This window comes from Rosa chinensis, chromosome 7 (genome assembly GCF_002994745.2).
Source record: "Rosa chinensis cultivar Old Blush chromosome 7, RchiOBHm-V2, whole genome shotgun sequence".
NCBI lineage: Eukaryota > Viridiplantae > Streptophyta > Magnoliopsida > Rosales > Rosaceae > Rosa > Rosa chinensis.
The window spans coordinates 11,905,379-11,917,670 of record NC_037094.1 but is presented as its reverse complement, the minus strand read 5'-3'; the positions used below and the strand labels follow the sequence as shown (position 1 = coordinate 11,917,670).

At 37.7% G+C, this 12,292-nt stretch overlaps 2 protein-coding genes across 2 annotated transcripts; one reads left to right on the top strand and one right to left on the bottom strand.

Moving 5' to 3' along the window:
- Positions 1 to 246: 246 nt before the first annotated feature.
- On the bottom strand, positions 247 to 999 carry LOC112177407 (protein FAR1-RELATED SEQUENCE 5-like). Its single transcript, XM_024315700.1, has one exon. The coding sequence runs from the start codon at positions 997 to 999 to the stop codon at positions 247 to 249; it is 753 nt and encodes a 250-aa protein (XP_024171468.1).
- Positions 1,000 to 8,485: 7,486 nt separating this feature from the next.
- LOC112176487 (protein KINESIN LIGHT CHAIN-RELATED 3) lies at positions 8,486 to 12,210 on the top strand. Its single transcript, XM_024314428.2, has 3 exons — positions 8,486 to 8,677; positions 9,173 to 11,195; positions 11,667 to 12,210. Exons 2-3 carry the CDS (start codon positions 9,211 to 9,213, stop codon positions 11,875 to 11,877), a joined length of 2,196 nt encoding a protein of 731 aa, XP_024170196.1. The 5' UTR covers positions 8,486 to 8,677; positions 9,173 to 9,210; the 3' UTR covers positions 11,878 to 12,210.
- Positions 12,211 to 12,292: the final 82 nt, after the last annotated feature.

Here is a 12,292-nt window from a genome sequence, read left to right as displayed (position 1 = left end):
CTCATCCTCCTCTTCATAGTTATTCATACACTTTGATAAGAAGGTGGTGACCCCTTCCTCACCCTTGAATATACTACTTGCTTTCTTAATGGCATTTTTCATTATATGCCATGTGCAAAGCAAGTGATATGTGTTAGGCATCACATTTGCACAAGCTTTAGCCATTGCAGCATCTTGATCTGTAAAAATAGACTTTGGAGCCTTGTTAGACATTGCCTCCAAAAACGTCACAAATAATCATGTAAACTAATCAGAAGTTTCATCATACATCAATGCAGCCCCAAAGATTACAGTCTCACGATGATGATTAAATCCCACAAATACTCCAAATGGACGATTGGCTTCATTAGTTCTGTATGTAGTGTCAAAACTCACAACATCACCAAATAAACCATAATCAAGTATCATCCTAACATCAGCCCAAAGAATATTTGTTATTTGCCCATCACTATCCAATTGCACAGCATAGAAAAATGAGGGATTTTCTAATGCTTGATTTTGGAAGTATTTTAATAAGCATCCTACTTCTCCATATGCCAATTTCTTTTGCCTCTGAGATTGAAGATAATTTTTTTGATATTGTTTAGTGAATCCAAGAGCCTCTCTTCCACCAACTTCTCTGCCCATTAACTCGAATGAAAGCTTCAGTGGGATTCTAGAATCTTGTACCAATTCCATCTCAGCTCCTTGTGAAGAAGTAACATTTCGTTGAGATGGTAGCATGTGAGCACACTCTTGTATTACAAGATCATGGCTGTGAGTTTCTTCAAATTGAACAACTCTGTACCTACCACTTGATTTATCCAACTTAATGATCATTTCAGCATCACAACTTGTTCGTGTCTCCGCTCGAGGATTCTTAGTCAAATGGTCTCGCTTATCTATTGTACGTAAACCTTCTTTAGAACAAACAAATATTCTTGAGATGAGCTTACCAGAATGCTTGTTCTTGTAATGTGTATGTCTTCTAATACTAAACTCAACTCTTCGCCCATACATGTTACAAAACTCACACTAGTACAAAAAGTTAATCACACAACACTAATCACACAACGGAACACAAATCATCTGTTGTATGTTGAAGTCAGTTTTATTATACAACGGTGCTGGTTATATTCTGTTGTGTGAATGCCAACAAAGTGATAACTTTTTTATTGGAACTCCATTGCACAACAGAATTAAGCATGGTCTGTTGTCTGAGCCTTAAAAATTTAGCTGCAGATTTCCCTCCACTTCGGAGTTTTGGTTGGATCTTGAAAAGCTGAAATTTGGGCTACTAGGACAACGGGTTTTATTATTTCTGTTGTGTGATTGAAAAACCAAGCACCAAAGTTGAAGGATGCTTGCTTGAATGTCTTCACCGAGATAGGGCTAGTGCAAGCTACTATAATCGTACAACAGATTTAAGATGTTCTGTTGTGTGAACATGCAACTGGCGGCAACATTTTAACCAAAAATGTTGAAGGTGCCATGTTTCCCTCCATGATTTTACATTTTAATTTTTAATGATGCACTCAGACGACAGTGAGAGATATTTTTGTTGTGTAAATAACTTAAGAGAATTTTTAGCTAGGTTTTGATTCCCACATCGTGTCCAAAAGAAAGAAAGAACAAAAAAAACATAGGCCGCTCTCTCGACACTCAGCTCTCTCTCGACTGCATATCCCTGCACATCGACACTTAGCTCTCTCTCTCTCTCTCTCTCTCAACTGCACATTGACTGTATATCCCTCTCTCAACTGCATATCCCTTACGAAATTTGGGCCAAAATCTGCCAAGTAGGGATCTCGCTTGCTGCTATCGTGCTTTGCTGCTGCCGGTCCCATCTCTCACTCCCCGTTCAGATCCATTTTGGTTCCACCTTCTAGAGTTCCAGGCTCCAGCCACCGAGCCACCTCCCCTTACAGTCTGCCTAAGCCACCTCCTCTGCCAGCGAGTCACCTTCACTGCAAGTATATATCTCTGATCTTTACGACTCCTTCAAGGCTCCAATCCCTGAATCTTAGGTAAACATCGATTACCTAGTACCCATGCTGATGATGTTTGATAATTGGGAATGGGTTGTCCAGATTTGTCATCGAGGATGCACGAGTAGAAAGAGATCCACAGAAGGCGGGTGACTGGGTGCCTTTTTTATCTCGCGACTCAAGAGCAATTGAAGCGTGGGTGAATTCAAGAATCATGATGTTTGGTGTTTTGGGTGTATTGCTCCTAATTGCAATATACCCGCTGTGTATTGCTCGTAATTTTGACTACCAGGTGCTTCTCCTCTCTTCCTATGTCGCTCTCTTTTGCTCTTCTTATTCTTATTGTTCATTTTCGAGTTGTTTGGTCTTCTTTCGTGAATACCCAGAAACCATCTTGCCAAAATTAGCACGAAATAGAAGTTAAAATCATATCTTGATTTTCTTGGGGGTGGGAATAGTTTACTGCTCTGTTAATAATGGCTATAGAAGTTTCCTGGGGGATCAAACCCCAGTTCAGGAGCTCATAAATCTGTTTGGGATTTTTTAAGGGTTTTTTTATTTTTAGAAAATTTGAAATTCTGGGATTCGGGAGTCGCAATTGGTTGTGAATGCTGGATCCGCGTCAAGCTCTTTTGTTGTGTTTTACAACTTGGGGTTGAGAAATTTTGAGCAAAAGTTGAATGCTTAGAAGATGTGGGAATAATGGAAAAAGGAGGAAAGTTTTCAATTTCTGATTATGGATTCTCTAGGAATGAGGATGAAAGAAATGATTGAAGTGAACTACACTTTGTTGACTTGCTGCTCCTTTTGTTGCTTCCATCGTATTTTATTAATTTGATAGGACACTGATTTTTGCTGTGGGTCTTAGAACATTTTCTTGAATTTTATGGTCTTGTTGAACTATTTACCTTAGTGGCTATTAGCCTTAGAGCTCACGGTTGAAAATTGATAAGAAAAAGAAATTAGACTTTCAGAAGTGAAATGAGGAAAGTCTATGTAGTTCTTTGTTTTAGAGAACTAGGTGGTTGATAAAAGAAAAAACAAAAATGAACTCTAATCTGTACTAGGCTATAGCCAATAGAAAAGCAAAATGCTTTATTCTCATTTGGGATGTGATTATTCTATGATCATCATGTGAAGAGGCCTCCCTGATTTAGGCTTGTTTTTTTGCTTTTCTAGGTGTTCTATGTTGAAGATACTTGGGCATTTTACTCAGCCTTCGGCCTCTTATTCAGATCCAAATATATATATATATATATATATATATATATATATAATAGAGTTAACTTTTAAACCGAGGCCTTTTAACATGTGAGGCCTAAGGCAACAGCCTTGCTCGCCTTTTAACATGTGAATTTTGATTTGTTTTTTGAATACAAATGAAATGTGCTTGAGTAATTTGGGTTTCTGCTGTTGATTAAAAATGAAATGTGCTTGAGTAATTTGAGTCTAGGAACAAGCTAAGGTAGTAGGTTTAAATTATCAGGAGGAGTTTGTGGTTGTGTCAATGATGGAGAAGGTTAGTTGATTCTGCTGCAATTGATATGAAGAAGCAAAGTTTGTGAAATTTAATTACATGGCGAGAATCGTTTGTACTCATCACTACCTTTCATGATTCATGCATCCCCATGTCCTTGAAATTTCATTCATAGTCCCTGAGCCTCAACAATATATCTCTTTTATATATTGCATTGTATAGCATTAATTAACCTCGAATAGTAGAATTTATGGTCAACAACTCATATATTTGCTGCATATAGATGGTGACTCATCATAAACATCAGCACTACTCAATTTTTAGGTTTTTTTGTTTCATTCTTTTTTTGGCTTATAATACCTAAATATTCATATACAAGAACGATGCAGCAGTACTGTTTCATTTATTCAAATTTGGTTTTTTGTGACACAAATTTATCTCATTCCTACTCAAATTACACGCGTTGACGAATGATTAATTTTTTTTGGTGCAGATGATGATAGTGGGTGTGTAGCTTTGGTGGTGGGAGTACTAGGTAATTGAACTTTCGATCCATCTCTGAAATGGCTGTTGCTTGTATATTGGGAGCTAGCTAGTTGCCTGCTACTTTGAGAACAATAGAACACTAGCTAGACTAGGAATGCTTTCTTTGTTTGTGTAGTAGTTTAATTATCTAGTTAGATGTTTGGTTGTACTTGACAAATGCAACTATATAGTTACACTAATTATATGGATCAATGTTGTGGCTTCATATGTACTGTTCATTTGGTAATATATGTACTGTTTTTGTGGTAAAATATATGCTGCATTGTTTCTTGAAAATTGTTCCAAGCTAGCTAACTAGGTAATGAATGAACAAACAACAGTTCACAAGAAGTTGTGAGAAGCAAACTCAGACAACACAACCTCAACTAATCACACAACTGGTTTATAATGTTGACACAACAGTTGATAAAAAGAATATGTTGTCTGAGAGAAGCTCATACAATTTGTTAAGGCAATCCAAGTTGTCCAAGGTTAAGTCATACAACACAAGACAAAACCATGTGTTGTATGATGATAAAAGAGTTCAAAATTGAGGCTACTCCTACAACAGTCACTGGTTGGTACCTAATTTGATTACGATATTCACACAACGGATAACCAAATATAGTTGTTGTGTGAACTAACAACCAACAACAAAATAAAACAAAATTATGTTGTGTGAGATTCATAACACACAACAGAAATAAAATGATCACTGTTGTCTGAGTAATCAACAGACAAGGGAGATAATTTTACTTTAGTTGTGTGTTACTTACCTCAGACAACAAATAGTAAGTTATATCCATTGTCTGTTATTAGTCTCAGACAACAAAGAATGAGTTATATCCGTTGTCTGTTATTAGTTTCAAACAACAAAGAATGAGTTATATCCGTCGTGTGTTATGAATCTCAGACAACAAAGAATGAGTTATATCTGTTGTGTGTTATGAATCTCAGACAACGGTAAATTTCCTTTTATGTTGTCTGACTGTGCCGCGGCATCCCCGCGCATGCCATACCAGGCACATGCCTGCGCAAAATTCACACAACGGAAACTAGTATTCTGTTGAGCAAAGTACTATCACACAACGGTGAAATCACCGTTGTCTGATGATTCAATCACACAACACTCTCACTTAGACCACGGTGAGCTTGGTCATTACACAACACAAATCCACCGTCGTCTGATGACCTTTTTGTAGTAGTGAGATCATATGCTAATTCTTCTGAGTCAAACTTCATACCATTCCCTGGCTTGACTAGTCAAGTCATCTCTATCCATAGGCTCCATTCAATCATTGATTTTCAATCTATAACATATAAAATTTGTATTAACATTCCAATCAAATTCAGAAGCAAAATGGATCATGCTATGAAGTTTGGCTTATATGCTACTATGTTCAGTTTTTAGCTCTGAAACAAAACAAAAAAATAGAAGAATCTGATATCACAAACCATAGAGTCAGATCAAGAGAATAAGAATGATTGAATCATGTCTTAGCTAAACATATACACATAGAATACTTTAATAGGATAAACACTCATCGATACAAGGCTGAGATTTCAAATAACCAAAACCCAAAACCAAAAATGCTAAATGGGATAAGATCAGGATCCATAAGATCAATCTATAGAGCTAGATACAGATACCTGAATGATGAAAGCAAAGTACCAGCACCTAGAGATGAATGCAATTTGGACTGAGACAAAAAGTGATCGTGAAGAATAAGAGACGTTTCAGCAATGAGGAAGAGGAAGTCTGATTGGAGGGAACTAGCAGAAGGTGAAAATTGTTGGAGGGAAACTTGAAAAACCCTTGACGTTAAAGAACTATTTGGAGATCGTTAGTGAAGTTATGGCTTTCTGTGTTGTAAGCATTATAACCCTTAGATTGAACCAGTAACGTGGTGAGCTGATAGTGTTATCCAAGCAAATCCTAGCAAAATGAATTCGAGCATAGAAGCCGAATCCTTTAGCATCACTATGCCAAGACTTGCACACGTGGGTCCAGCGGATGAGTGTTTTGGTGGAGTTTGGAGAAGATCTCCAGCATTACGTCTTTTGGCAGTTGTAGGGCTTCCACGTCCTTGACCTCTTCTTCTTCTTCTATTTATTATCTATATTGGGCCCTCTGAATCTTTTTTTCCTTGCTGCCTGCGGATTTGGATTGTATTGAGGAATGTAAAAACGCAGTTACTTGGCCATTGGTTTATTAAACAACCTTGAACTAATTGTCATGATCAAATTAATTTCTTGCACGTACAGCAGCTCAAAACCGAGGCTTAAGTGTTGGATCACATTTGGTGAATACTTGTTGACTATTAAGTACACAAAACTGCAAATAGATTAAGGGTGGCAAGATCGATCGTGTTCCATCGTATTTCATCTCAGATCGATACCAGTCAATCTAGACATGTAGATCTAGTTATTCATTTGATCGAGTAGTAAAGATTCAATATTGAAAAAGTACGTATGACAGCTGCAATTCGTATTGTGTTTCATGACTCTCATCATCAAGATTCAATACTGACAAAGTACGTACGTATGACAGCTGCAATTCGTATATTGTGTCTCATGACTCTCATCAACTAGTCAACACTACTATGATTCCCTTGATGAGTAAACAATTGGGGTAAAAGATTCAATATTTACCCATGCCAATCAAGTAACCAACTTATATCACTCTAATATTACTTTAAAGTGAAGTGGGATCAAAATCATACTGGCCGGTATAGGATTTTCTTAAAGATCATAGATTACTGGATTTTCGTTTGTGGTTTGTTATATTGGAAATCAATTGATGACGTACTCTTTATATTTTCAATACAGGATTTTAACTCTTTATCTCTTGCATAAATAATGTGCTTATGTTCAAATGATGGCATGAATAATGAATTCAACCGGCGTATTCATATTCAAATATTCAATGGTTAAAACAAAGCTTGTAACTTCATACCGCGTACCGTGTTTACAATCGTACTACCACTGAAATCTATGAGATGGAAAAGCATACAACATAGTCTCGTTCGAGGATATACGGTTAGCCTCGCTTGCATTAGCGTGGGCATGCATGAGCATCCTTAGAATCACAAGACATGAGCATGACAAGTCAGGATAATTGAGGGCAAGGCAAGTGAGGCTAACAGTGGCCAAGGCAAGTGAGGCTCATTAATTATGGACATGCCCACATCCCTGCAAGCGAGACAAACGGTGTTCATGTCTATATTTTAATTAAGCGAATAATCAACTTGAAAGATTCAATATTTACCTGACCAAATCATTTCACTTTTATATTACTTTAGATTAATGTGAGCTCAAAAGATTTATCGCATACTCATGATCTTCTACTTACAATGAACACTAATAGTATTGAACCAAATGATATTAGGTTGTATATATTTTTGGTTTTCTGAAAAACAATAAATAACTTTTTTACTTTTTTAATGCAGAATTACTAATACTTTATCTCGTACATATATGATGCATCGACATTTAAATCACATATAACCTGACCCGACCATGATTCATGTTCAATCGTTGACACAAACCTTTTAACTTCATATCATGTTTACAATCGTATTACCCATTTCGAGCTAAAAATTACTACCTCTAGCTACTACTCTACTGATCTACTAGATGATAGAAAGAGACATCCACATATGGGTGGTCCAAACTGTTTAAAATGTACACGATCAAAGTAGGTTGTGTTTCGTTGTAGTGAGGTAATTGTACGTTGTTAACTTTTTATTATCAATAATTATGCCCCATATCATTATTGTTATATCAACTTCGAGCCTTGCATATAATGCTCCATCTTTATGTTTCACTGTATTCATTCTTTAGATGCAGCGCGCAAGAAAATTAAAGGAAAAACTTGACCAGCACATAAATTTGGCACAACGTGTGATGGGAAAGCACATCATTGTAAGGTCAAAAACAAAGGTGCACCCCACGTCCTCACCAAACTATCTACTCGATCTCATTATTTACATGTGAGAGTTACTATTATATATGATGTAATCTTACCTCATGTGTGTGGTAATATTAACCTATTAAGCAACCAATGTATCACCATCAATCACACATATATATTATCAACTACGTATGTATTATCTTCTAAAAACTTGAGTATATTATCGTTTGAATATATAAATAACCAATAGAGAAACTTTTGAGATTAATGTTCCATAGTAGTATACATCACAATGTCTCTTCTCTCCTATATATGCTTGATGATTAAGTTGAGAAGAAGCAAAGCTTACCTCAAGCTAATGACCCTCTGTCCATAACAAAACCTACATCCCACCAAATTAAATGAGGTAAACAAAAACCAACCCCAAAAACAAGGAAAATACAAGTCATTCAACTTACCAACAATCATTACCACATCGCCACGTGGCCAGTTTCAGTTTAAATTACAGTGGGGGTAAACGAAATCGGCGGGTGGGGAACAGTCGCACCTTTTTTTCTCTCCTCTTCCCCCAAAAGTCTGCAACTTTTTTAATTTAAATTTATTTTTGTCCATTTCTCCCATTTCTATCTCTGTCATCTTCGTCCCAATCCAGCTGATATAAACTCACCCACCAGCAAAAGATTAGATATTTTACCTTGTATATATATATATATATGGGTACGCGTTTTTTATTGAGACCCAGATAGCATAATCTCCGCGGTGTCGTTTTGTCATGGTCGGTTGATTGTTCTTCAGGTATGGGTTTTTCATTTCCTCTTTGTTTATGTTGTTGTTTCAGCTCAACCCTTTATATTTATTTTCCATTATACTGTGCAAGAAAGTAAGAAACTTTGGTGTTAATTGGTGATGGGTTTTGTGTTAATCTAATTGGGTTTTGAAGTTATATATGGAATTTGTATTTATCTGGGTTTGGTTGTGGAGATCTAATGAGGCCATTTTAGTTATTGGTTCGTTGTTTCTGTTTATGGACAAATTGAAATTTTGTATATCTGTAATTATTGCTTCATATCTGGTTTGTTAAGTTTCCTGGGAAAGATACAAAGCTTCACGAGCAGATTACCGGCAAGGAAAACATGTGTTTTTCTGATGCATTGTGCTTTGTGCTTACATTATTCAATGTTTGTCAACTATAGATTTATGTACGCTTTTGGAATTTTGCTAGAAATTTCAGGCTAGTTGTTTCGTTCTTGTTTTCATCGTTTGGTTTCAACTTTCAAATGTCTGTTGCAGCGAAGTGAGAGAGATTTTGTTGATTTGGTTAGACAGACATGCCTGCAATTGTTGAAGGGGTGGTGAATGAATCGAGTGGGAATTCTCCACCTCACAAGGAAAACTTGGCGGTGATTAGATCCCCGAAAAGTACTCTGAGTGCACATAGCCCTCGGAGTATGCGAAATGATCATCCGGTTGAGGGGGCAGTTGACACCTCAATTGAGCAGCTTTATGAGAATGTGTGTGACATGCAGAGCTCTGATCACTCACCTTCAAGGCGTAGTTTTCGATCAGATGGGGAGGAGTCTAGGATTGATTCCGAGTTGCGCCATCTTGTTGGAGGAGAGATGAGGGAGGTGGAGATAATGGAAGAGGAGGTGCATTCAAAGCCAGTGGATGATTCTCGTAGTGAGTCAAGTTCCAAGAAGGAAGGTTCGTCCATTGGTAGAAAGTCAGGAAAGATTGATAAGCCTCAATCTCCAAGTACAAAATCCACTTCTCCACGCAACTCAAAGAAAAGTGCTCGCATGCAGGACTCCGAGACTTCATCAAAATCAGTTTCCAAGGGAAAAAGTCCTGACAAACCTCCCCTGCGTAAGCATAGTGATAAGACTCTACCAAAACCTGTGGGAGCAACTCCTGTTAAGAAAAACAGGAAATCACCTTCTGGAGGCTCCAAGTTGCAGACTGGAACCGAGGATTCAGCTGAATCAGGACTTAATTCGGACCTGGGGCCATTTTTGTTAAAGCAAGCAAGGGATTTGATTTCTTCAGGGGATAATCCCCAGAAAGCTCTTGAGTTAGCCCTTCGAGCTACAAAATCGTTTGAACTATGTGCAAATGGGAAACCCTGCTTAGAGCTAGTAATGTGTTTGCATGTTACATCGGCAATTTACTGTAGCTTAGGCCAGTACAGTGAGGCAATTCCGGTTCTTGAGCGCTCAATTGAGATTTCACCCATTGAGGAAGGCCAAGATCATGCCCTTGCTAAATTTGCTGGTCACATGCAGTTGGGTGATACTTATGCTATGCTGGGCCAACTGGAAAATTCACTTGCGCATTACGCAACTGGATTGGAAATTCAGAAACAAATTTTGGGAGAAACGGATCCAAGAGTTGGTGAAACTTGTAGATATCTGGCTGAAGCTCATGTTCAAGCATTACAATTTGAGGAGGCTCAAAGGCTTTGCCAGATAGCTCTTGACACTCACAAAGAGAATGGTTCCCCAGCTTCTATGGAAGAGGCAGCAGATAGGAGACTCATGGGTCTTATATGTGAAACAAAGGGAGATCATGAAGCAGCTCTTGAGCATCTTGTTTTAGCCAGCATGGCTATGGTGGCAAATGGCCAGGAAGTGGAGGTAGCTTCTGTTGACAGCAGCATTGGAGACACATACTTATCCTTGTCTCGGTATGATGAGGCTGTTTTTGCTTATCAGAAGGCACTGAATGTGTTCAAGACCACTAAAGGAGAGAATCATCCATCTGTTGGTTCAGTTTTCATCCGTCTGGCAGATTTGTATAACAGGACAGGGAAAGTTAAGGAATCAGTATCATACTGTGAGAATGCTCTTCGAATTTATGAAAAACCCATGCCCGGAGTCCCTCCTGAGGAAATGGCAAGTGGTCTCACAGATATTGCAGCTATCTATGAATCAATGAATGAGCTCGAGCAGGCAGTCAAGTTGTTACAGAAGGCGTTAAAAATATACAATGATGCCCCTGGTCAGCAAAGCACAGTAGCAGGGATAGAAGCCCAAATGGGGGTCATGAACTACATGTTGGGGAATTATTCTGAATCTTATGAGTCCTTCAAGAATGCCATCACAAAGCTCCGCGCTACTGGAGAAAAGAAATCTGCCTTCTTTGGGATTGTTCTGAACCAAATGGGGCTTGCTTGTGTACAACGTTATGATATAAATGAAGCTCAAGAATTCTTTGAAGAAGCCAGAACTGTTTTGGAGCAAGAGTGTGGGCCATATCACCCTGATACACTTGGCGTATATAGCAATCTTGCAGGCACTTATGATGCAGTTGGAAGGTACTTTATCTCTTTCCTTCCCCAAGTGTCATCTCTAGCCTTCTTCTTCCCTTAGCATTGTTGTGTTTCTAAATGCTCAATTGCTTGTAAACTTGCTTTTTGTTCTCCCTTATTCTTTACTTCGCCATGTTACATGGGTGTGAATTAGTAACACAATTCTTAGTTACAGGCTGATATTTGGTTCTTGTCCATGTAGCTCTTCCTTTCCTTCATGGACTTGTTGTTCAACACCCTAGTTGTAAGAGTACCCAGAATGTTAATTGTTAGAACATAGTTGACCGACCAAACAAGGGCTAGTCAGAGAAACAAAAATAATTAAGCTGTGTAAGCTATCGAAGTCTTTTGCATTTCTGGAAGGGATATTTCGGTGTTTGATTAATATTGTTGCTAAATTAGCCTTTAAGTTTAATTAATATTATAAATTAGTCAATGTACTGATTCTCGATATTCTTCTGTTGTCATTATACCCAGGTTGGATGATGCAATTGAACTGTTGGAATTTGTTGTTGGGATGAGGGAAGAAAAGCTAGGGACAGCTAATCCTGATGTGGATGATGAGAAAAGAAGGTTGGCTGATTTATTGAAAGAAACGGGCAAAGTTCGGAACAGAAAAGCCAGATCACTAGAGAACCTCCTTGATGCCAACTCTCATGGTATAAACAATGATGGAATCAAGGTATGATAAGAATGGTTCTGTTCAGGAATGAAATCAATGTATAATAGGACACATTTAAGAGGAAAATGATAGAGTAACCAAGAAAAACAGTTGAGTGTGTTGATAAGATTCTTGCTGGGGAGAGGGTGAATGTAGCCCCAGGGTAGGGTTTTTGGTGTATTGTTAATTTATATTGCTGAAGGATATCACATTTTGTGTCAACACTATTTATGTAATTGCGGCATGAAGCTTTGTCACGAATTCATCTTGTATTCAAGAATTACAGATTTGTTTCACACTCCGCTCCAGTATGAAGATTTCATTATTTGAATTAATTTCCACTTGGGTTTTTGTTCTGTATTTTGCCGTCTGGGAAAATCTTATTTGTATGATAAAATCACTTGCTGAATTATAGTACTACTTTTTTTTTTTTGCCCCTTTG